The sequence below is a fragment of the Cryptomeria japonica genome, chromosome 8 (assembly GCF_030272615.1).
Source record: "Cryptomeria japonica chromosome 8, Sugi_1.0, whole genome shotgun sequence".
Classification (NCBI taxonomy): domain Eukaryota; kingdom Viridiplantae; phylum Streptophyta; class Pinopsida; order Cupressales; family Cupressaceae; genus Cryptomeria; species Cryptomeria japonica.
In genome coordinates, this window is record NC_081412.1 from 719,951,302 (window position 1) to 719,976,667 (window position 25,366).

General features: G+C 38.6%; 1 protein-coding gene across 5 annotated transcripts in view; it reads left to right on the forward strand.

Moving 5' to 3' along the window:
• LOC131074223 (uracil phosphoribosyltransferase) overlaps positions 1–25,366 on the forward strand; it is a 56,786-nt gene that overhangs the window by 17,959 nt on the left and 13,461 nt on the right. For 2 of the 5 annotated variants that reach the window (XR_009113036.2, XM_058010795.2), the window contains exons 2-8: positions 6,356–6,460; positions 6,590–6,668; positions 9,246–9,304; positions 11,560–11,637; positions 14,314–14,395; positions 14,923–14,971; positions 15,077–15,124. Coding sequence is in view for 3 of the 5 variants with exons in the window: in XM_058010795.2 (XP_057866778.1) it covers positions 6,356–6,460; positions 6,590–6,668; positions 9,246–9,304; positions 11,560–11,637; positions 14,314–14,395; positions 14,923–14,971; positions 15,077–15,124 (500 nt within the window). In the remaining 2 variants the exon portion in view is untranslated. The remainder of the gene's footprint in view (positions 1–6,355; positions 6,461–6,589; positions 6,669–9,245; positions 9,305–11,559; positions 11,638–14,313; positions 14,396–14,922; positions 14,972–15,076; positions 15,125–25,366) is intronic. The other 3 variants (XR_009113037.2, XM_058010796.2, XM_058010797.2) reach the window with 2 other exon arrangements.

Consider the following 25,366-nt stretch of genomic DNA (forward strand, 5'->3'; position numbering starts at 1 on the left):
GGTATTGAATGGAGGTGGCAATGAGTGAGTCACCCCTTGAATCCTTCAAGTTTGCAAGCAAAAACAATGAAATGATCAAATTAGGCAAGCATTGAAGTGGTCAACTTAGAGTGGAAAGAAGGAATACTTTCCACTTCCACTTACCCCTCAAATCCACGGCCATCCTTGGAGACTTGCACTTACCCTTGAAATCGACAGCCAAAGTCACTCACTTCCACTTACCCCTCAAATCCACGACCTACCTTGAGAAGTTCCACGTGCCCTTCAAAACTCCGGCCTAGGATGTACTACTCCCTCACTTGCTAAGATCCACGCTTGGTGGAGGTTGAATGTTTGAAGAACTTGAAGACAATGATGCTATCTTAATTTTTTGTTGAGTGATGACAAATTACCTTGGTGAAAAAGACAAAGATGCTTTGAAAGTTAATTGAGCAAGGAGATATTAATGTTGAAGGAGAATGGCAGCGGATTACATTACTTCCACTTGGCCCCCATAAGCCTGGGCATCCTTCACAACTTCCACTTGCTGGTCAAAAGCCCGACCATCTTGGGGGACTTCCACTTGCTGGTCAAAAGCCCGGTCATCATGAGCTCACTTCCACTTCACACCAAAAACCCCCAGCCATGACTAATTTTCCTTTACTTGGCAATGGAAAGTGCATCATCATTGATATTTGATCAGGCAGATAAAGGAGTTTGATGAAGGGTAGGAGTGATTAATGAGATCAACAATTTGGAGACTCAACTTCCACTTGCCTTCCAAAAGCCCAGATTTCCTCACCTCTCCCAATCCACAAACTTCCCTCACATGCTGAAATTTACGGCCAAAGACAGATCAGGGTAAAACCAGAAATTCAAATCAGATCAGACCTTAAGGCATTACAAAGTCAGATATAAGATCAGAAATCAGAACATCATTTCACCCATTAGGAAGGCATATTAGATTAGAAAGCTTGGAAAATATGTGAAAGTTGTTTGTATCATGTGTGTTTGATGCTATCTTATTTGTTGTTGCAGGTGATCAAGGGAAAGAGCTGGCTGCAAGCAACATCAAGGTCTGATGTAGGAAGCAAGCATGTGGAATGATGGAGAGAAGACATTACAACTTGGAGGGATCAAGACATTCAAGGTTGGAGGAATCGAATACAAGGACTTCACGATGCAAGTGAGGATGCTACAACAAGAAAGGGTTGAGGAGATTCAATCATATGGAGAGATCACACTTGCAACATCAAAGAAAACAACATCAAGAAACTTACTAGTGCAAGTGTAGAGATCAACATCAAGGAAGGAACATATGACTATCTTGAATTTCCTTCGGAAATCCAAGAATACTTGTTAGGATAGGGAGGTAATCTAAGATAGGGAGATGATCCATTGAAGATGGAATTGCATCTAAATAAAGAACTCAAGTCAAAACTACAAGGTAGTGATACGTTGTGAACAAAGGAACATTAACATCAAACATAATCAAGGTGAAAAGCATCATCAAGGAGGATGAAATTGTGCAAGTATGATCAAGGAGATAGTTCCAAAAGAGTTAATCAAAGCTAGAAGATGATGCAATTTGGGAATATCTCTTGCCATCATCACCTCAGGCACTTGGAAATGTTGAGTATCAAGAAATATTGCCCGAATCACAAACACTTGTGATGAGTTACAAGGAGTAAGCTGAGGTGGTGCTTAGTCATTTTCAAGCTAATCACATCATTCCAAGTCAAGGCATCTAGATTCAATGCACTTGACTCATCCAACGAGGAGGATAACTACCACATGTGGAGGCACAAAGTTCAATGTACCTAACCTCATCACTCATTGGTGCACATTCAAATAAGGGCACGTGTCCTATGTAATGTAATCTTATCATTGGTCAAGCATTAAATGTTATGTAACAAGTGTAACAAACCCTAATTAGGGTTTCTATCTTTCAATCTTGGCCATTGATGTGGATTTGATCTGGCCATTCAATTGTATTGAGAGAACTATATAAGGCTCCACTCTCTCATTTGTAAGGTTAATAGTTGATAGCAGATAGGTAGAGTAGAGTAGGAGAAAAGGAGATTGTTGCCAAGACTTTGTTGTACGAAGCATATTATTTTCATTCAAGATATAGTGAATTTCATGTGTTGATTCAACATTTTGCATGGTTTCTACTTCTCATTTGTTTTGATGTTGATTAGATGTATGGAAGTTATAGTGGACGATTAATGGTGAAATTCGCATGTTCATGCTAGTATTTTGCTGATTGCTAAATACTTTGTGTGGTCGATTGAACTCTTTACATAATCTTAACTTCCATTGCTACTCACCCATTGATATGCATCCCATTGATGGTGTCTATGTTGTTGGTGGTGATTTGAACATCATAAGATTACCTTAGAAGATCGCACTAGCTTTGTGGAGTTGCTCTTTGCATGGCAGAGCAAAGCCTAGTAGAGTTTCACTAAGTCATTCATAGTTTCTTGCATCCCTAGGATTAGACTAGCTTTCTAAACCCTCATCCTTTTATCTTTTTTAATCAAGTTAATTTCCATGTTCCAACCACATTCAAGCAAAAGTTCATGCAAAATGTAAGTCCCCCTTGTGATTTCAGCAATATCACATCAATCATTGATCTTATCCACACGTCAAGACCTGACATTTAGAACCTTGGAGTCACCTCAAGTGATCACTTAGTTCAGCATTTGAGGAGATTTTGTTCAAGAGAGGATAAGGTACCTTGGTATTTTATTTTGTGTATGAAGTGCATAAAAACCACATCAACAGTGACCTTGTGTCCCTCTTTATTTTTCTTGTGGATGTGTATATTATTTTAAATTAATAGAAGCTAACACATATTCATCAAAAAAAAATAAAAAATCAAACTATGCATAATGCAAGGGATTAATACACAAGGATTTTCTTTTTGTTCTTACTACAAGTCACATGAAGTGCAGAAGTTTAGGATACACAAATAGCAAACCTTGTTCTTAACCTTTGGCAAACAAGGATTTCACTTTGTTTTTCTTACTTTAAGTTACATGAAGCATAGAAGAAAACACTAAACAAAAGTTAAAATCCCAATTTGACAAAAAATATGAACACGTAAATAATAAAATAATGCTGTCATAAAATTAAAAATTTGATCATTATTCATTTGTAAACTAAAACAATGAATTTAAATTGAACTTTGTACAATGTAAATTATAAACCCTTAAATTTTCAACTAAACCTAGTAATTACTACTTAGTTACTAAATTGAACAGTGATTTTTTTGTTTAAAAAGAAAACATTAATGAAGAAAGCCTACCTTGAGGCTTGAACAATGCTTTGGGTTTGGCTAGAGCATAGGGCATTAGGGCATTAGGGCTAGGCCCTATGGCATACAATTCATTTTACATAAAAAACTTTTGAATTATTCAGATGTGGGGATGCCTAGAAGCCCCCAAGATGGTTAGGTTAATTTTGGGAGTCCCTGGGATGTCTTGAGGATGTCCTAGAAATATCCCTGGGTCTTGGATGGCAATGATGGGATGGATGTCCCCTCCAAGTCTTTGCATCTTGGGGACATCCTAGAAATTTCCTTGGGTCTTGGGTGACATCAACGAACCCTCCAAATCCTCGCATCTTAGGGACATCCCCATCCTAGAGACATGGGGATTTTTTTTTTGGAGAGGGGAGAGTGTGGGGATGCATTCCTATGGAACACTATTTATATATATTAAACTTTATAAAAATAAATAATCATAATTGCCAATAAACAAAATATTTAAATACCTCATAATTTTCAAAGAAGAAAATACTCATAAATTCATAATTTACTGATTTTTTATATGTCAAGACAAAATGAAAATTAAAATCAAATGAAGAACTTGTAACCTATTGTAATGTATACATTTAATCAAAATAAGCTTGGGATGAGGGACTAAGGGCCTACAGTTGAAGGAAAGCCATGTCAGTGCAGTCAACATAATATTGAAATATTTGAAGGGAACTATGGACTTTGGATAGTGGTACCCAAGAGGTGAAGATTTCACTCTTACAGCATACATGGATGTGGATTGGGCTGGCAGAATTGATGACAGAAAAAGCAATAGTAGAGGTGCATTCTTTCTTGGCAATTTTGTCTTGTATCTTGGCTAAGCAAGAAACAAGCATCGGTTTCATTATCTTCTGTAGAGGCCGAGTATAGTGTAGCAGCAGCTTGTTGCACACAAGTTTTATGGACGAAACAAACTTTGAAAGACGTTGAGTATGAGCATCCCATCTCCATATTCTGTGATAATAGGAGTGCTATTAACATCTCAAAAAATCCAGTTATGCACTCCAAGACGAAGCATATTCCGATCAAGTATCATTTCTTGAGGGAGCAATTACTTGAGCAGCAAGTAAAGTTGGAGTATATTACTACTAATGAGTAGATTGCAGGCATTTTCACAAAGCCTCTGCCAAAAGAGACTTTTGAGTGCCTGAGGGAGAAATTGGGAGTGATGTCACTGTCATCCATTTGCCAAGTTTTCAAGAGAAGCGTATGTTTAGGGGAGCTATTTACTGCCTTATTTAGCCACGGATACCCTTTGCCATTGATGTAAAAGGGGGAGAAGTTAAGTCAGGGGAGCATTACAGTCAGGGGGAGTATTTCAGTCAGCCTATTGCTTTCAAAAGATAATTTTTACATGGGTTGCCATCAATGACAAAGGGGGAGATTGTTGGATTATTTTGTCATTGATGTCAAAGGATAAAAGCAAGTGCAATAGATAAAGAGCAGAAATTAAAGAGCAAATGAGGAGCAGAGATGCAGAAATTTATTTTGCAATTGAGGAGCAGAGATAAATAAGGATTTAAAAAAATATTTATTTGCCTAAGAGGGCTGACCTCCTTGGAAAAGGTTTGTAAACAAAAATAAATATTAAATCTGCCCTGGCCAACCTAGTTGCAAAGACAATTTAAATAAAAACAGGTTTATCAATACCAGGGCTGACCTCATGTGTTATGGCGCCCATTTTGGGAGAAATAAGTGTAAATTAAATATTCATTATATCCTCCCTTGGCCGACCTAGTGAGGGGATATGTTCCTTGGTGAAGAGGTGCCTTTTGGAAGGAATAAATAGGAGATTGATGAGGGTCATTTATTCATCAATTCATTGAAAGTCATTTCTGGTTTTAGAGCAGACGTTCTTGTGCATGGAGGACAGAAAAAGGGTTTATTGCAGCAAATTATATATCATATATTTGAGCAGATTGATGAAGACATGTTAGTGAAGATACTCAAGGCAACATTATACAAATAGTCTGAAAAAATATATCAGATTTGTGAGCACACTTTTGAAGATTATATTGCAGATCTGAGTGAGGGTTTGAGAGCAGAATTTCAAGGTTAATTTGTGTGAAGTTGTGGACAGACTTGAAGACCTTGAAGGGATGTAGGGCAGATCCAAATATAATACTCCTTTTACTTCTCGAAGGTTGGTGCCTTATACTTAGTGAATTCAGGAGGTTGGTGCCACTCAAAGAGATCGGAGTCTCTTGCTGAATTGGTGCTCAGTGGAGGGGACTGGTGTCTCCGTGGGTTGGTGCCTACGAAGTTGTAAGAAGTTCTTTATATAAGCAATATTTTGCTGTGGTTTTCTCCCTCAAGGGTTTCCACGCAAAATTGTGTGTGCATCTTGTGTTCCTTTTGTTAGATCTTAATTCTGTGGATGTTTTGTCTATTGCTTTAAGATTACTAAAATAATAAATTTAAAAAGTTTGTCTTATACTGATTCACCTCGCCTCCCCTCTCAGTATATGTGTGTGTGTGTTTCTTCAGTCCACTCTAGTGACTACCGAACAGATAATTGATACAGTGGTCAGAGAAATGAAGAATCAACAAATTTCATTCTATTGGCTGGTAATGGTAGGATAGTTTCTGCATCTCGGTAAATAGTTCACTAGGAAGTTAGGAACCAAATTCAGAAAAGCTCCTTCCATTGTTATAGTAAACAGGAGAAATGGAGGCCATTGCTTCTCAAGACAAGGACAAATAATTGGAGTTGCAGTTTGGATCATCTAAGTGGCAGTTCCAGACACAATTCTAGAACTTTCAAAAATTTAATTTTTAGTAGTTTGAAACTTAGTGTTCATTTCTAGAGTTTGAATTTTTCAAGAAAGAACTGTCTAGATATTGTTTGCGATTCTATAATTCTATGTGCAAGGATTGCCTGCAAAATGATTTGTGGGGCTTATTGAACTTTTACTGTGATCTGTTTCTTTTGGAAATCCTGTTCATTGCATAGCAATTAAGAAACAGGGATAAGTTAGGTCTCTTTTGTATTTGTCCCTTGGGTCGATTCCAATATTTTGCTTTAATGAACTTTTATTTACTGAATGTTTTCAGTTTTCAAGTTCGACCTTGCTGATTAAAGAGACAAAGGAATCTAGGTTCAGTGTCAAGTGTTCAGTAACCACAGCAAGCAAAAATCTTACAGAGGATAGGATGCTGGTACTCTATTTTAGGGCCTTTTATCGCAGTGCAATTTAATATCTCATCAGTTACGGTTTTGTCACTCATCCTTACTCAACTACATTTTTATCCTGACTTATGTTTGATTGCCACAAATTCTATGTACAGGTATTTGTTCCCCCTCATCCCCTAATCAAGCATTGGGTATCTGTTCTTCGAAATGAGCTGAGCCCATGTCCGATTTTCAGTAAGTAATATTTATTGATTCCATCATAAAATTAATTTTCCTTGCATGTAGTCCTAAGTATTTTCGCATTGGCATTTTGAACATGCATTTTTGACTTTTGAAGATTTTTTATATCTTCTCAAAGGCTTTGCTGCTCTTTTTCTTGGGTCAAAGATAAGTGTTGTTCAGAAATGTTAAAAATTATTTTACCAAATATGGTTAGAAAGTAATATTGTGACATACAATAGATACCATATTATGATGCCATGAGAGATTTTCTGTATCTGTCTTTGTGATTATTTTTATATATATCTTATCCATTGATATATCCCAGTGAGTTTTGTTGCTTTTATCAATCTTTGAAAACATCTTAATTCCCCATTAATAATTTAACAAATAAATTTATTCACTTTAAAGTTTTGTACTTTGCATTTGCAGTGTATATCATTAATGACCCATGATTCCATCACTCAATCTGTCAATGGGCTTTACTTCTTTGAACTTAATCATAAGATCAACTTTTCTCTTCTTGGGAAAACCACTTTGAATCCCAGATTCTTGAATGGATTTTCAACGTAAAGAAATATTTTGTTTGTTTGTTATCTCTCTCATCCTTCTTTTGAAGTTAAGGTGATATTATATCCAATTGTTGTCTTTTGGATCAACTCTCTTGTCCAATTGTTGTCTTGTGGATCAACATACACAAATATAAATATTTTTAGTCTCTTTATAATTATAATTGTAGAATTCTTCTGCTGTTATGTATTAGACCAAATACATATTTGCTTGTCATGATAGAATCTTTTGACCATGAAGCTCATTTTGCAATATAACCTTCCAAAAATAGAGAACATAAAAAAATTATGAATACCGTATGATCCTACATGCATATACTGACTTGTATATTAACTTTTTTTAAAAACAACCAACAAGTTCAAATAACAATCTTTCCAAACCGTTCTATTGTTCTCTATCTCCAAGGATTCTTTCAGTCAATGGTTGCTCTCAGATCATTGAGCAACTGACCTTTAGAATGACAACTCCAAGAACGAGTGATATGGGATGAAAATGATCTATATGCAATGCATTTTAGATCTACATGGATTAACAAAGCTCGCTAAGATATGATATTATGCTATGATGAAGATAATGATATGATAAAGAAACTAACAAGCTATACTAACTTGATTCATGATTAAAATGCTATGTTAATATGCTCCTAAATGATTAAAATGCTAATTATCAAAGAGAGGCAAATGCTTGATGAAAGTAGACTATAATCTGGATGCATGAAACTTGGATATTGAAAATGAAGGAAATGAAGTCTATTTATAGAAGAAATGGGGAAATGAATGGTTAAGATTGAGTAATCTTAACAAAGGTTGGGATTGAATGATCTTTAATCCTTGTGAGACTTTCAACCCAATCCCATGTTGACAAGTGTCACCATGAGGAGGCTTGAGAGGAGATGTAAGAGGCATTAAATGTTTGAGAAGACATGAGGGTTACCTTAGGAGGTAAGTTTAGGGATAAAGCTTTTACCCAAAGGATAAACTCTTTTGCAAGGGTTAATAAGTTAACTAGGGTCAAAGCAATGAGTGCTTGAAGAGACCTATGGGTTAGATAAGGGTTAAGTTAGAGAGAAAGTCTCTACCCAAGGGTTGAGGTTGAGTTAACTATTAATGGTTAGGAAGACTTTAAGGGTTAACTTGTTGGAGACACAAGGCCTTTAATGCATTTTGAAGACTTTGGGGATTTTTGAGAAGTGACTTCTCTTAAGGAATGTGCAAATGTTTAAAAGGGGGATTAGGCTAATTAGGATGATTTAGAAGAATCTAGAAGATGATTTGTCATGGATTTGTTAGGAGAATGCAAGTGGGAGACAATTTTGGATTTAATTTTGAAATAAAGTGATTTATTTCAAAAAGGTGGATGACAACTTGCATTTAGAGAGATATTTAAATAAATTTGATTTATTTGAATTGGATAGGGTTTTTAATTAAATGTGAATTTAATTAAATGGGAAGGGGTGATTTTATTAAATAAAGGCGATTTATTTAATTAAAGGCTAGAATGTGGCTAGGTGAATAAAATAAAATAAATTGAATAATTTATTTAATCAAATAGAGGAATGTGGGGGGAATTAATTAAATATAATTCATTTAATAGAGGAATTGATTTAATGGATTAAATAAACATTAAATATTTATTTAATTAGGCGGTCAGATTTATACGTCTACACAACAAACTTGGCATTTTGTTTTTTGGATAGAGTGCAATTTATCATCTTTTAGCATCATATTTTAGTAGGTTCATATGTGTGCTATTCTCACATTCTCCATACCTATAATGTTGACATATCTATTTGATAACTTTTATACCTTGTGGTTAGGGTAGTTTAAATCACCATCAACAGTGTGATGTACCAACAACAGATTATTGCTTGTGACTATTCTTGTTGACTGCTTCAAAGTTCTTTCATCCTTGTATTTTCATTTTACCAATGTTTTGTTTCTACCCTAGGAATGTTTTTTTGCTACAAACTTAATGTTCATCAACTATAATAATAATTTGGATGCTTATTATGTGTATACTCAGAAAATGCTATGGCAGAGCTTGGAAGACTTCTTATTTATGAGGCATCAAGGGATTGGTTGGTGAGTTGGTTGATTTTTTAAAAATCATATGGATCGTTTGATAAGCATTCTTGTGTAAGAATCCAAATGTGCCGAAGGTTAATACAGTTTTCATTAATTTGCAAACAGTGAATGATCTCTGTAGTTTTTATTTCATTATTTGTTACGTGGAATTGCAAATCCTAATCAGGTTTTCTTCCCAAACACATCAGCATCTTTTGATAAATATTATTAGCTCAGGCTCATTGTAAAATAAGAAATAAGGTTGTTGTACAACTATTACATTCTGTTTCATATGGAAGATACCTTTATGATATTGAATATTAATGGTTATGTTGTATGGGAGTTGGCATTGTGTGTGCTTAAGAAGACATGTTTCCTACTACTCTTTGCATAATTTATAATGGATCACTTAATGATATTGTAACATACCCTGAAGTGTCATGTATAAAATAGATCTTTTATGAAGTGCTAAAGTGTACCTCTGAACGAAAGAAGAAAAATATTGTTATGTTAATTGGGAAATACCTGTATTGGAAAGGCATATGTTGGAAACTCGGTTGTAGGGTACAAGTCAGTTCCAAAGAAATATTAAAGGTCCTTCATTCAGAATAATAATTGAGCAATCTGAGGTGTCACTAGGAAGAGTTGTCTTTACATGGCAATTTCAAGCATAAATGTGTTGTAAACATCCTTTAAGCATTGTAAATATGAATAAAATAAAACTTTTTTTCTTTAGTTATATTCTTAATGTCTCTACTTTGACATGGCTCTGTATACACTCCTCACAGACAGTGGCGAATGCATGTAGTCATAATTTTCTCATTCTGTCAAAGATGGTTTGTTGTATTGTTTGATTTTAGCGAGCATGTTAAAGTGTAAAGTTTTGCATCTTCATTGTACTGTGCAAAATTTATCATGTTGAATGGTAGAAGATAAAATGAGTTTGGGAATTGGTCCCATTCTTTATCTCTATATGCCAAGTTTTCTTTTTTGCATTCATGGTTTGCACTTTACATGGCTGAAAAGTACAAGTTTTTCAACCTTCTTCAACAGATGGAAGTGGTTTTGCTGGCACTGGTCAATTTGAAACAAAATAATCATGCAGTTAATCTAAAAACTGATCTTACAATGTAGCATAGGATGTGGATACTAGATTTGGGTACATAAATGAGTAATATTAAGTGAATGCCAGTTATGGCCTGTGGAATGATCAGTTATTTGTTGTTGACTTGTGCTAGGACATTTTTTTGTTATATTAAGGTGCTAGCAGGAGAACAAGACTAGTTTTCGGCTTACTCTGAAGAGAATAATACTGATAATCTATGCAAGAGAAGCAATCCTAATAGAATCTTAAATGCAATAGAGTGAAAATAATGAAACACTCAAAACATAACACATTTATTGATCTTGGGAAAAACGTCAGCAAAAACAGCACTTACTATATTAACATTGAACACGACCATTCACATTACAAAATATATTTCTCACTTGTGCTTAATTCTAATCCATGTGCAATTATTTATAGGCATGTCCCTACAGAAAACTATTCACAATTATATAAAATTTGGGTGGAAAAACCACTTGTAATGGGAGCAAAAATCAACCTTCCATATTCCCTAGCTGGGGAATAGCCCTGAGCATCATTAGGTATGGCAGGGTGAAGAATATGCAAAACAAACCAAACACATATCCAACATACTCATCTCCATTTAGCATCAGTTTTCATCAAGGTTTGCTGCCAATTTGAAAAAACCTATTTTTTTATCTTTCTATATTAGCTATAACTTGCTTTCCTCTAGGTTTTAACTATAAGAGGACCATACTAAATTGTCATTGCATCTGCACTTCTCAGAAAACTAGAAATTTATTTATTTATTGATGTCCATGAATGACCAAGAATAGGTCAATGGGTCTGGAATGTATGTTACAATAGTAAAATACTAGGGCAAAAAGGGTCCCAGATTCAAAGCTAACAAAGCAATTGAGCCAGAGATTTGTTCATTCTTCTGAACTTTTCAGTTGGCCATGTACTTACTTACCTGATGTTTTGGTATGTATTTTGAGTAATTCTGAATCATTGATCTAGCAACATAGGAATTCCAATTCAACTCATTCTATTTCATGGCATTTGGTCTTGTGAACTGCCTAGTTTGGAAGATGATTCTGGGTTTTTTGCTTGTAAATTCATTCTTTCTCAGAATTATATGGATGGCTACAATTGTATATTATATATTTGTATTTTAAGTCTGTGATACATCGTTTTTGTCATGCAGCCTACTGTCAGTGGAGAAATCCAATCACCACTTGGAGTTGCCTCTGTTGAATTCGTTGATCCAAGAGAGCCTGTGACGGTCAGAAACTGGTCAATAAGAATTATCACCTGCATTTATTTTAATTTTTTCATTGCTTATGTAGATTTTTGTTTAATATGTATAAGATTTTGCAGAAATTTAAGCTGCTCTTATGGTTTATTTTTCTTGCAATGTTTTAAAGATATCTTTAGTCATTTGAAAGATAAGAAGGTTCCTCAAGTGTTCTTCGTGGAGAAACTTGATTGGCATTTGGTCAAAGTGAAAGAAATATGGTATCATGCTTCTGTGGTGCCATCTAGTTCGATTAATACGCTATTAAAATGCCAAAATCTTCTAATGTTACATCAATTTAAAATTTGGGGCTGAAATGTGCACCCATATGTCCTGGGTATGATATATTTTAATATGACTTGGAGGATGCAGATTGATCTCATAGATTCATTCATTTTGAAGCTATACAAATTGCATACTATAGATTTTCTTAGCATCTGATGAACACCATGCACATGGTAAAACTTGTCAATCTAGCCTTGGCAGAAGAGTGCAATGCTCTGAATGGTTCTACAAAATCAGACTGTAAATAATGATATCCTTTTTCAGTGTTTCATAAAGGAGAATTTTCTTGTCCAAAATATTCCCCAAAAGAAGAGAGATTATAACAAAACTTTTTGTGACCCCATATGTGCAAGTATATACTCTATATATCAATGCTTTGAAGAGATGATGGCTGTCTGACCACAACTTAAGATGAGAAGTTAAAGTAAGGATTGAATTCCGGGAACTGACAAGAACTGAATTCTTGCAAACATCCCCAAGTGTTCCATGCTTGGTGTCTCCGCTTGCTACTTTATGTGTTTATAATGTGTTGGAATCATCAACACGAGACCCAATTCTCTGCTTATCCCAAGCTTTATTCAGTGTTTGGCACTGAACATCCTCTGTTGCCAACTGCTATTCTAATGTCATCCATCTTCCTAATGCCAACTTTTCTTCAAGTGATAAGATAAGTTATAATGTGGTTGACTTTCCTCTCTACAATGGCGACTCATTCTTGGCATGGTAGTTACGTTTGTGGACCAATCCTGCCATGGTTCTTTTTGAAGTTGAGCCTGAGAGTTTCTTAATTCTTCAATTTTTCGAAGTCTTAGAAGACATAAATTTTAGCCAAGTTTGATTCCCTATGGATCACATGATGCTTCTTTTATTTCATAAACCACTTGTATTTAAAATTATATATGGAGGGTGTTTGCTGCTTTGAGCTTTCTGTCATTTTGGAAATTTGGAGTTATTTTGAATGATTTTAAAGTTGTTTACTGGCTGTGAAAATTCTCTCTCTCTCTCTCTCTCTCTCTCTCTCTATATATATATATATATATATATATATTTCCTAATAACATTGGATATTCACTCTTTTCAGATAATTCAAAATTCTTGAATGTTATTTTGAATTTTTTATGTTTTTTGAGTGTTTTTTTGCACACACATGAACATGGTCTTTCACCTGTAGTGGATCTGAGGTTTTCTATGTTTGTGACTTTTCAGCCATATCATATCCAAGGTCTTATAAAAATTTCTTGTGTATCACACACCATATATGTAATTGAATCTACACCCATGCAACTTGGGGATTCAACAATCCTTATTCATTCTGTTGGTTTACCTAGCCCAAGTTTGCTTTGGACCCAAAAAACATTTGTTTTATTTGGACCCAAAAAACATTTGTTTTAGGCATAGATTTAAAATATGAGAACTGGAAGCTACAAGCTTTTACAGTTTATGTATGGTGTTTTAAGAATCGAGCAGTGTTGCAAGATACAGATTTCCAATAAAATTCACTTTACTTTGCTACCTGGGAAGATGAATGCGCATTTGTAACTCAGAGTCGGCACAAGTTTTTTTGAGAGAAGTAGACAAATAACTAAAATATAGGGAAAATCTTGATATAAGATGGCTGATGGACCATCAATTAACAAAATGAAGCAAGCACTTTACAGAATGAAGCCAGTAATGAAGGGGCAAAAGGAACATTCACTTTAGGTTCAAGAATGAAAGAAATTTTATTAAAATTTGATTACCAGAGTAGGTCAATGGGACTCAAAAGCCCAGCATGTTACAGTAGCTAATCAGTAGTGCTGAAATGAACTCCAACAACCAACAATATTATCTGGAACCAAAACTAGGAAGCATTTAAGATGATAAACCAAAGAAGTTAATTCTAGACAAATCTGTATATTCATATAATTATATACAGTTTTTTTTAAATAATTAACATTCCTGTGGAAGTAATGTTAACCTGTTAAAAAGTACTGTTAACTGGATTGAAGGGAAACAAAGGCTCTAGTCTTCGTCAGCTGTGCATAAGAGAATATTTATCATTTATGTAATAGCCAGAACTATGCGCAAAGGTGAATCAGATAATAAATAAGTGATCTTTTATATGGAATTGGAAACCAGAACCAGGGGATGGAACTTATTATTGGATTCTTCCAAAGCAGTGCACAGGTCATCTCTAATATAGTTTTTGTAAAACTTCCGTAGAGTAGATAATGTCAAGTTTTACATGATTAAACATTATTTAGTATCCTAATACCAGCAAAAAAGACTGAAATTTTACTCTAAAGAAACATGGATGTTTTCAGAGAACTTACACTGAATTATATCTTCTTCTAGTTTAAAGATGCATTTTGTTAAAAGAGCTTGCTTGGTTGATGGCAGATTGTACCAATTTTGAGGGCTGGTCTTGTATTGGCAGAGTATGCTACATCCGTTTTGCCTGCAACAAAAACATATCATGTTGGTACGTGAAGAAGTCTTTTCCATTATTTGAAATTAGGTCCATTTATAGGTGGTGTAGAGACACATGCAATGTCTGTGTAAAGGCTATGTCCTATATCAAAACTATTTGTATATGTTAAAATTTTGGATCCGGTGATCAAGATTTTTGTCTTCACTCCTTCACATTTCACAAGCTCTGTAATTCATGCATCAATATCATACTTCATTGGGCATTTTAATTTTCCGTATATATGGCATGGCTTCTGGCTAGAGAATCAATGATATATTTATTATATTTGTAATGTATGCAAGTTGTGGTAAATAACATACAATATTTCATCTTTATGGTCATAATTTTTTTTGTCCTTGTGATAAAGTTTATCCCATATGTCAAAATTGAGGCTAGGTCCAAATACGGATTTTTCCATTTCTAAGCTGTCTATAAGAAGCTTGATTTTACTATATGTTAAATTTTACATTGGACTTTTCACCAGTTTTTATCATACATTTTTCAAAACCTATTCATGCAATTGTTCTTTGGCCATGCAGGGTTTAGTAGAGATGAGAAAACTCTTCAGCCACACTTGTACTTAAACAAGTAGGTTAACCTTTGACCTGTAATGTATGCTTGATTATATTGTTCGTTGCTATTGAGCACATAATTAGATTTCATTAACGTTCATGTTTTTCCATATGTCAATAGCTTCCTTCATGCAGTTTATGTACTATTTTCTGGATCACTTTTACTAGGGTATGCACTTTTCTCTTCATTATATGTGAATTCATTTGACTGATTGCCTGATAGATGTTTCAAGGCTCGTGTTTTACATGTGAAGCTCCTAAAGAATTACACGATATTTAGCTGAGGTTGTTTCATGTATGATTTCTCCTCTAGTATATTTGTCTTTAACATGTAGCTCAAAATTCCTAATATTCACAAGGCATACAAATATAATGTTCTCTTGTGTAGAACAAGTTCTTTGTTGGCTCATAGTTCCCTTGTAGTTTCCTTGGTGTCACCTACTCAATGTTGAGACATGGACCAGCTAGGACTCGAACCTAGGACCTTCCATACGCTGCTGGAGTGCTCTACCACTGAGCTACTGGCCCCTCTTGGACCAGTCCATCGTCGGTCCGGGTATGGCTTACTTTTTTTAACACCGACACCCCCCCTTAAGCCACACCTCTCGTGTGCTTGGGGCTCCTAGCTTGGACCTGGCTCTGATACCATGTTGAGACATGGACCAGCTAGGACTCGAAGCTGGGACCTTCCATACGCTACTGGAGTGCTCTACCACTGAGCTACTGGCTCCTCTTGGACCAGTCCATCGTCGGTCCAGGTGTGGCTTATTTCCAACACCAACACTCAAAACATGGTATTTTAGATCAAAGATTATCATCCTTATCAATGTTTGCATGCTATGTTTAACAAAGTTCTGGGAGTCTTTCAAAATGGGATAATACTCTTAATGTGTATGTTTTCCCATGGTAGAGAGTAATGTATTTGTACTAACTTCTTAACTTGAGGTCTTGTAGTGAGATATGAAAGTGTGTAAAGAGGTGAGCTGAATTCTTACTGAGGTGCAATGCACATCAAGTGACATTGATCATTAAGTGAGGTGATCTATGAGAGGTTTGCTGATAGTCGAGTCATCTTTCCTAAGAACTCAAGCAAATGTCTCGTGGATCACCACACTGAATGATCATGGTGTTGTTATGGTTTGTGAATGAAGAAATGAGAATGAAAAAGAATGAGGCATTGCATAATGTGTGGGGGCCAGATTATTTAATTATTATACTATGGGAGCTACAAATAACTAAAAATTTATAATAGGAATGTTTTATTAGCATGTTTATGTAAGCGTACACAATTATTATTTATTACCCCCCCATAATGATAGACCAGAAACAACCCCAAGTATGTCTTGAAATTTGACAAAGAAAATAGGACCAAGAGGTTTAGTCATTAGATCAGCAGATTGCTCTTGAGATGTGCAATGATGCAGAGAAATGTCTTCGAAATCAATTTGTTGCCAAATGTAGTGATGATAAATCTCAATTTGTTGGGTGCAAGAATGATAAACTGGATTCTTTGCCAAACTTAACTACATCTTGATTATCACAGAGAAGTGGAGTAGGTGTATGTCAAGGGAGTTGAAAGAGCCTAAATTTGATGTAGCTAAATTGCTGTACAACTGGTATTGACAGTTGCTTTGAACTCTGCTCTAGTGGAAAATAAAGCCACAATGTGCTAAAACTTATTCTGCCACAAAACAACTTTTAAACCCAAGGAAAAGATGTACCAAGTAGTAGACAGTTGATTAATCACTGATCCCTCCCAATCAAAGTCTATATATATTTTAGAATTGTTATATTTTCCATAGTCGATAAGAATAGATTATGGTGCTTTTGGTAAAACTATGTAGGATTTTTTTAGTCAATGTGTTAGATCACACTCCTTTTTCCATCATTAGGAAGAGGAACAGATAGAGTGGTATATTGCATAATTAGGTCTATAAAAAGAGGGGGTTGGGTGAAAGAACTTGAGGATCTTGACATCTTTTTAGGGATGCTAAATCTGCAATATTGTTTGAAACTTCTATCCTCAAGTTCTCAAGAAGCTTCACTTTGAGACAAATTTCCATCCATGAAGGTTATCATTAGAATCATGATGTTTCCACAGTCCATAAGAATATATTATGATGCTTTAGGTAAAACTGTGTAGAACCAATGTTTTGGATCATACTTTTTATATCTTGTCAATCTAAAATCTGTTGTCCCCTATTAGAGTGTGCCAAAGTCAAGAGTACCTTTTACATTTCACAAAGACAAGAAAAATATTTGACAAACATTAAAGTAGAGATCTAGTTGAGTAGACGTAAGATATATCAGGTGGCTCACCAGTTGTTTGCAAAGAAGTCCATGGATTAGGAATGAATTGTTATTGGTTGACAACTTCAAATTGGCCGGCATATGTGTAGAAGAGGGAGTGGAATCTATTATCCCAAGCCTTTGAATAGATTCTTGGCATATTTCAGTTGAACTATGAAAATGAGATGGTCATGTTGCTAAAAGTCAACATCTAGGCAATATTGTAGTTGGCCTAAATCAGTCATGTCAAAATCCGCACACGAATCTGATTTCACTTGTTGAAGTCTTGAAGAGACTGGGCCCCCACTTTTTAATGATAACAAGATTGTCAACATATGCAATAAGCATCAAAATGTCATCACCATTGCTTTTGGCATTAATATTTGGATTGTAAATACAAATTGAATATAGAGTTACTGATACCACCCCACACGACTTATAAATTACTGATACCAATACCTTGTTGGTTGCTTCTGCTTGCCCGTTAGCTCGAGGGTAGTACGGACTAGAGAGATTGTGGAAGATTTTGAACTCTACGGTCATGGTACGGATTACTTGGTTGACAAAGTGCACTCCCCTGTCACTGGTGATTTGAAGGGGTATCCCGTACCTAGTGACGATTTGTTCATACAAGAACCATGCCGTACTTAGAGCTGTGTTATCTGGTAAGGCTCTGGCTTCTGCCCACTTAGTGAGGTATTCGGTAGACACTACAATATATTTGCACCTGTGCATGCTACTTGGCTTCAAGGGTCCTACAAAGTCCAAACCCCACCGTTCGAATAGCTCTTGTGGTTGCGAGGGAAAGAGGGGCATGAAGTCCCGCTCGAGTGGTTTTCTTGCATGTTGGCAAGTGACACACCCGACCACCCACTCTCGGGCGTCAGTGTGTAGAGTTGGCCACCACAGACTGGCCAAAAGTACTTTCCTCACAGTTGCATCTGGCCCCATGTGTCCACCTACTAACTGTTGTGCGAATCGCACACCCATCCCCGTCTTGGACAGGGACCCCCCAGTTTGTGCCTTTCTGTCCTTGTGGAAGAGGAAGGGGATATGACGGGTCAAGTGCCGCTAAAACCAAATTCGGCCTCTAGGGCCATATTGCGAACTTAAAACTCCCCAATTCTCGCAAAATCGCCTAAATGTGAAGAAAGAGTTAAGACCTGCAATGACGTTGAAATGCTGATTTTTGCCAAGGGATACAAAGGAGATAAAGTTGGCAAAAGTGCCAAAAGGTCCGAAATTTGCAAAAAGTTGGCAAAAGTGCCAAATGGTCCGAAATTCACTTAAGTTGACAAACTCTAAATGGTTTGAAATTCGCTGAAAAGTTGGCAAAAGTGCCAAAAGGTCCGAAATTCACTGAAAAGTTGGCAAAAGTGCCCAAAGGGCCGAATTTGGACCTTTAAGTGAAAATATGAAAAGTGAAAAGTTGGTAAAAATGCCCCAAATGGCCAAATTCGGACCTTTTAGCCAAAATGTTAAAAAGTGAAAGTTGGCAAAAGTGCCCAAAGGGCCGAATTTGGACCTTTAAGTGAAAATGTTAGTTTTAAAAACTTTTCGAACGCCCCTCTTGCCCGAAATTGCCAGAAACAACTAAATTTGCGGAACGAGTAAAAGCGTTAAAACTTGGGAAATTTTCAAATGACCCTCCAGGCGTTAAATTTTAATATTTGTTAAATTAAATTAATTAATTTTTCAAATTGATTTATTGAAATGAAATTGATTGTTCGCAGGTCGCAGGACGCCATTAAAGAACCAGGAGAAAGACCTGAAACGCAAATCGAAGAAGGATCGCAATCAAGGCCAGGCGTTGAAGACTAAAAAAGAAAAAGATGTGGGAACGTGTTGTAGGAGCGCGAGAGCAACCAAACATTGGGAACCGTGCCGCTGAACAAAGATGAAGTCCACCACCGGGACCAAAGACCAAAGAACACTATGAATGCTGCAAGTTTATGCCTTCTCGAGAAAAAGCACATAGCTGGATTTAATTCCAGGAATTCAATTTCTAAAAAGCTGAAATTGTTTATTGTAAAATTGCTTGTAGGTCCCACTCAGATATTTTGAAAGAAAGGGGAAACAAGTCAGTTGTGGACAGTTATGTCCAACTACCGGATAGACTCAAATTGAAGCCAAATAGTGGCAGGTAGTTGAAATTGTGGTTGAATGGATGAGTGAGAATTTAATGGGCATGGGTTAAGGCTGCTAGTTTCTGGAAGGCAGATCAAGACCCTTGGATGCAGTCCATCCTGGCCTCTGATTCAAAATTGTAAAAACTATAAAAGGCAGAGGCCTTTCTTTTGTAAAGGGTTAGATAGTTAGAGATTGTTGGATAGTTAGACTCTGTTGAGAGAGTTAGATTTTAGAGTTAGAATAGGTTAGACTTTAAGCAGTAGCATAGAGATGCTGTAGAAATTGTTGTAATAGGCAGCTGAAATCAATATATAAACATTGATTTGGTGTTTATTGTCTTGTTTTCATCCTGTTTGCATGGTTTCTTTCAGCATTTTAGATAGATCTTTCTATTTTGGGTGTGCAGGTATTTGATAGATTCAGGCTCATACCATTGAGGATATACTGATTGTGTATCCTTTTGTGTGGTTAACCCGAGCCTTCGATTGTGCTTAGTTCAATTGCAGGTGTCCGTCTGAGTTGCACCAGAATTGGTGCTTAGCCGTGCGTCTCCAGTCTGAAAATCTTCCAAGTCCCTTTGAAGATTGCATCGTTCCTGCAAGGTTGTGAGCTATTCTGGCCAAGTAGGAATTGGTTATGTTGAATCCATCTACCCGCATACCCGTGTTGTTAGTTTTAGATCTCCTAACCCTTTCCTTTTGCTCTTTATTACGTAATTCGAGAATCACAACAGACCAGCTTGTTGCAAATTGTAAGTCCCCTTGTGTTTCCAGCAAAAACACATCAAACCACTGAGCAATCCCGCAGGCAAGACTTGACAAACTAAACCTTGAGGTTGTCTCGTTTGATCAAACGTAGAAAATAGCACTAGGGATTTCCTTATCTCAAGAGAGGATAGGATACTCAGTAAGTTTATTCTATTCTGCGTTGGCCGTATGAGGTCGCAAGTTCAGCTATTTCAGACACGTCAACACTAACCTGTCATGTGCTTCCTTCAAAACACTGGGGATTTCTTCCTCCATAACACATCTTCTCAGGATTTGATCGGGGCCCATTTTATATAACAGGCCATTGATCAACTGGAAAGTCTTACTCTTCAGTGCCAACTTCCGTTGTTCCCTCGGGGGCATCTCCTTTGGGAATGTGGAAGTAGAGAGGTACTGGCCGATCTTCTCGTTTCACGATGGTAGTACTACAATCTGGAACAAGTGTGCATTTGGGAAGTCCTCGTTCGCTCCTTCGGCCGATTCCCCTGACCTGATCCTTGATAGTTGGTTGGCTATCACATGGGACTTACTCGGCCGCACAATAATGGTGAAGGTGAATTCTTGTAGGAGTAGTAGCCATCTACTTACCCGACCTTGGATAATTGGTTTATTTATCAAGTACATTAGTGCCTAATGGTCCACGTAAAACATGAACGGAGTAACCAACAGGTAGTGGCGAAAATTTTGTACCGCGTACACCATCTTGAGTGCCTCCCTCTCCGTTGTGTTGTAGTTTCGTTCAGCCCTTGACAAAAGTCGGTTGGCGAAAAAAACAAAGTGATCCAGTCCTTGCGTCCCTACTTGTGCAAGGGTAGCACCAATCGCGAAGTTGGAGGCATCGACGTGTACGTGAAACTCCTTATTCCAATCCGGGTACACCAGTATTGGTGCACTCACCAGCCAATCTTTTAATTCCTTGAAGGCTCCTTCCTATTCCGTACCCCATACGAACGACTCTCCCTTCCTTGTCAGCTTGTCTAGGGGCCAGGAGACTTGTGCAAAGCCTTTGATAATTCTCCGGTAGTAGCCAACGTGGCCTAAGAATGACTTCACCCTTGTCACATTTGTCGGATTCTCCATGGTGACGATCACTCCTATCTTATCTGGGTCTGTCTTCAGACCTTCTTTACAAACAATGTGGCCAAGGAGCTTTCCTTGCGGTACCATAAACTTGCACGTCCTTGGGTTAAGAGCTAGCCTAGCTTTCCGACACCTCTCCATACATTCTCCAAGTACCTTTAGATGGGTGTCCTAGTCACTAAAAATCGACTAGTCATCCAAGAATGCCTTGAAGTTTCCTACGGACATTTTGTCAAAAATGTGTAAAATTATTCTCTGGAAGGTTGCCGGTGCATTACATAGCCCGAAGGGCATGCGATTGTAGGTGTACACCCCCTCCTCCACCATGAATGTGGTCTTTAGCTTATCTTCTTCCGCAATACTTATCTGATTGTATCTCGAGAACCCATCCAAAAATGTGTATATCTCATGCCCAGCTACTTCCAGAATGCTGTTAGTGAATGGGATTGGGAATGGATCTTTGATCGTTACTGCGTTTAGGTACCTGAAGTCTACGCATATCCTTATCTGATTAGCTTCCTTCTTGAGAGAAATGACTGTTGGGGAAACCCAGTCACTTGTTTCCACTTTGAATATGATCCCAACTTCCAACATTTTATTGATTTCCTCATTCACCTTGGCTGCGTAGTTCTTGTTCATACTGTACGGTCTCCTTCGTACGGGTTGGGCTCTTGGTACGAGGGATATGCGATGTACGCACAATTTCGGTGGTACCCCCTTCAAGTCCTTGTAGGTCCAGGCAAAGACGTCCTTGTATTCCAGGAATATCTTGAAGGCCGTCGCCTTTAGTACGGGGTTCCAGTCATCCCCTACGAGTATCACCTACGGGTCCTCGTCCTTGCCTAGATTGACTTTTTTCACATCCCTTTCCTCGTACTTGATGGGTTTGTCTTGTTCAAACTGGTGGGCTAGTGTGTCATCCACCCGTGCCATTCCCTCTTGGTACCTACCGTACTTCGGGGGAAATGACTGCTCTTCTATACCGCCACTTGATTCCCTAATCTCGCATATTTGCAGCATGTGGCACTCCGAGTGGAAGACCTCGTAGTCCTCCATGTGCCAATGGAAGAGTCCGGCCTGCGAACTAGTTCCATCTTCAGAGCATCCGTCCAATTCCAGCACTCCTTCATTGGGTTCCCTCCCTCCTTTGTCTCCTTCGGAACCCCACTCTCATCTATTTGAGTCCTCCGAGTCGAAGTCAGACGACGCAAGCTCTTCACTGACAGACTGATTCCTCAGGTCAATCACATACTTATGACCTTCACTCTCGATTGAGAGTGTATTCTTCTTCCAGTTATGATTGGCTCTAGCCATGATCAGCCATCCCCTTCCCAGGAGGGCGTCGTACGCTTTTCTCTCCAGTGGAATGACTACGAAGTCTAGAAGGAATTGTTGTGTCCCGATCACCACCTTTTGTGCCATGAGAGTCCCGAGGGGTTTGATGTCGTGCTGATCCGCACCGACGAGGTGGAATGTTGGTGGCCAGAGAGTAGGCTTGCCAAGACCTCTCCAAGTTTCTTCGGGTAGCATGTTGACTCCAGACCCGCCATCCACAAAGGTGTTTGTGAGCTTCTGTCCCATTATGTCCATCTCCACCGCGACAGGTTTCTATCCAATGCTTACCGTGAGCAGCATAGGGTCTATGGCATCCGTACCAGGTTTCTTCATCGGAGCCGCACTGGGTGGTTTTGTCATCGTCCGGTATTCCTGGTCGACGGTGACGTCACCGACTGCATTTGTCAGGGCCATCCTCAACTCTGGCATGGTTTGTAGAAGGTCGGATACCCTTACGGGTATAGTGGTCTGTAACATTTGCTTAATGATAGTTTTTTTTGGTCCTGACTGGAGTGGGGTATTGGCAGTCGGGTGCGAGGCCCTCCGTTCTTCTGCCATCGCCCGCTCAATATCTGCCATGGCTTCTTGGAGTCTTTCCTTCTCCGTGCGAGAGTCAAGATGCATGGCTTTCTTGTTTTGCAATCTTGTGATTGCTAGTATGCCTTCCTCCGGTTCTTCTACCTCTCGCATATTCACCCCTTTTTGCTTTGGACACTCTGTGTCCTCATGATTCCTCGGACCGCACCATTTGCACAACTTCCTTCCTGCGTCATCTCCATTTTGACATTCCCACGCAAAGTGACCCCATTCGTTGCATTTTCGGCATTGGATCATGGGTCGTCCCTTTGCGTCATATTGAATTCTACTCCTCGATGTGTTATTATTGGGCCTGTTGTTACCCTACCGGTTGTTTCAGTACCCTCCAAGAGAGGCGTCAGAGTTTGCTGCCGGCTTCAAAGGTGTCGCTGGCGGTGTGACTTGGTCGGGTTGGGTGTAGAGCACTTGCGTGCTCCGTGCTTTCAAGTTGTACGGGCATTCCTTAATGGAATGTCCCATTACTTGGCAGATGTCACAGAAGGCTTTTCGAGGGCAACTCCCCTTAATGTGCCATTCTGTCTTATAGTTGGTGCACTATAGTTCCTTTCCTTCCTTGCCACTTTCTTTGTCAACTTGTAGTTCTTTCATCATCCTCATCATATCCCTTCGGAGTGCTTGCACGGTTTTGGACTCCCCATCGCTGTCTTCATCCGTACTATCACCATCGCTCACCTGACGCTTCCCTTGGGATGTCTTATTTTCACTCTCAATATCCATCGCGCGGTTGTATGCTTCGTCATACGAGGGCAGAGGGACCACCTTCATCTTCCGTCTGAGGGACGGTACCAGTCCTTCAACAAACCATCTCTTCTTCAAGCCATCAGCTGTCTGGTTCTCCATTTTGTTGAGCAGTTCCCTCAGCCTTTTGTTATAGGCCCGCACACTTTCACTTTTTCCTTGCTTGGTATTGTAAATTTCCACCATTATTTCATTGTCATCCCGTAGGAGTTTGAACTCCTCTTGGAAAGCCTTCTTTAGATTGTTCCATGACGTTTTATACTGGGCATCTAGGTCCGTATACCAATCAATTGCTATTCCTCGCAGGGTGGCTGGAAATGCCTTCAACCAGTAATCCTGGTCATCCTGGCCATTTGCCTCCCAAATGGTCAGACATGTCTTACAATGTCGTACGGGATCCTCCGACCCGTCGCCCATAAATTTGGGAAGCTTCTGTTTCTCTGGAGTGTGTGCCATTGTTTTTGTTTGGAGGGTTTTATGTAGCGCTTGGAAGTTACTATATGCTCGGAAGGTATTATGTGTCTGGAAGGTACCGTACGCTCTTGACCTGGTTGGACCCTTGTCCGCAGGGCTTTGGTCACCCTCGCTCCTATAGTCCCTCCTTCCCGGGGTTTCTGGATCTGACCCTCCTATTTTGGTTCCCTCTGACAAGGACATATTCCTGATGCCGGATGATGTTGTTTCAAAAATATTGGCGATCTCTTGGTGCAGGTCCCGTACCACCTCCTCTCCTTGTTCAGAATACTCTGACGGATTGCTCTGCGACTCGACTCTGGAGTCTTCTTCACTCGACGTCGAGTGTGGGGCCTGGTCAGCGAGATCTTCCTCCGCTACGTTTGGAAGTGGCAGGTTCCTGGCGACCTCTGCCAACTCCTTCCACGTACACGGCCTTTGTCTCTCCCGACTACAACTCCGACTCACACTCCGACTTCTGCTATGTTCCTCAAGGCTCTTCGAGTCAACAACTTCCCTTAGCCATCGTCTCCGCTCGGCCTGTTCTTTTATACAGAGAGATCTCCGTACAGTTCCCTCGTCTACTCCTTTGGTGGTAGTGGTACGTTTGTCTTTGTTTGGCCGTAGGGGCATTAAGTGCCAAGGGTACGGCATCGGCTTGTCTCCCTTTCCTCTTTCTCCCTACGGTTCCGCTCTTTGTACCTTTGGAGTACTTGTTGCCGACAGAGTTCCTGTGCAATTTCCTCCCTTCGGTCTTGGAGTGCAATCAGATTTCTGGCGAGTAACCTTGGAATACTTCCGAGCAGGTCAAAGACAGGAGTGCTGACGGTGAGTTCACCACGTACCGTGCCTTCAAAGATGACTCTCTCCCGAGCCTCCCTCTGCACGTACTGCGTGACCGACACGTCCCACAACTCTACCAAGTCTGTCATCAACTGATCCTCTCGTGCCTCTTCCGCGGTACTTTCTTCGTGTGTGTCATTGTCTATGACAGTTAATTGCTGGTTGAATGGCCGACCCAT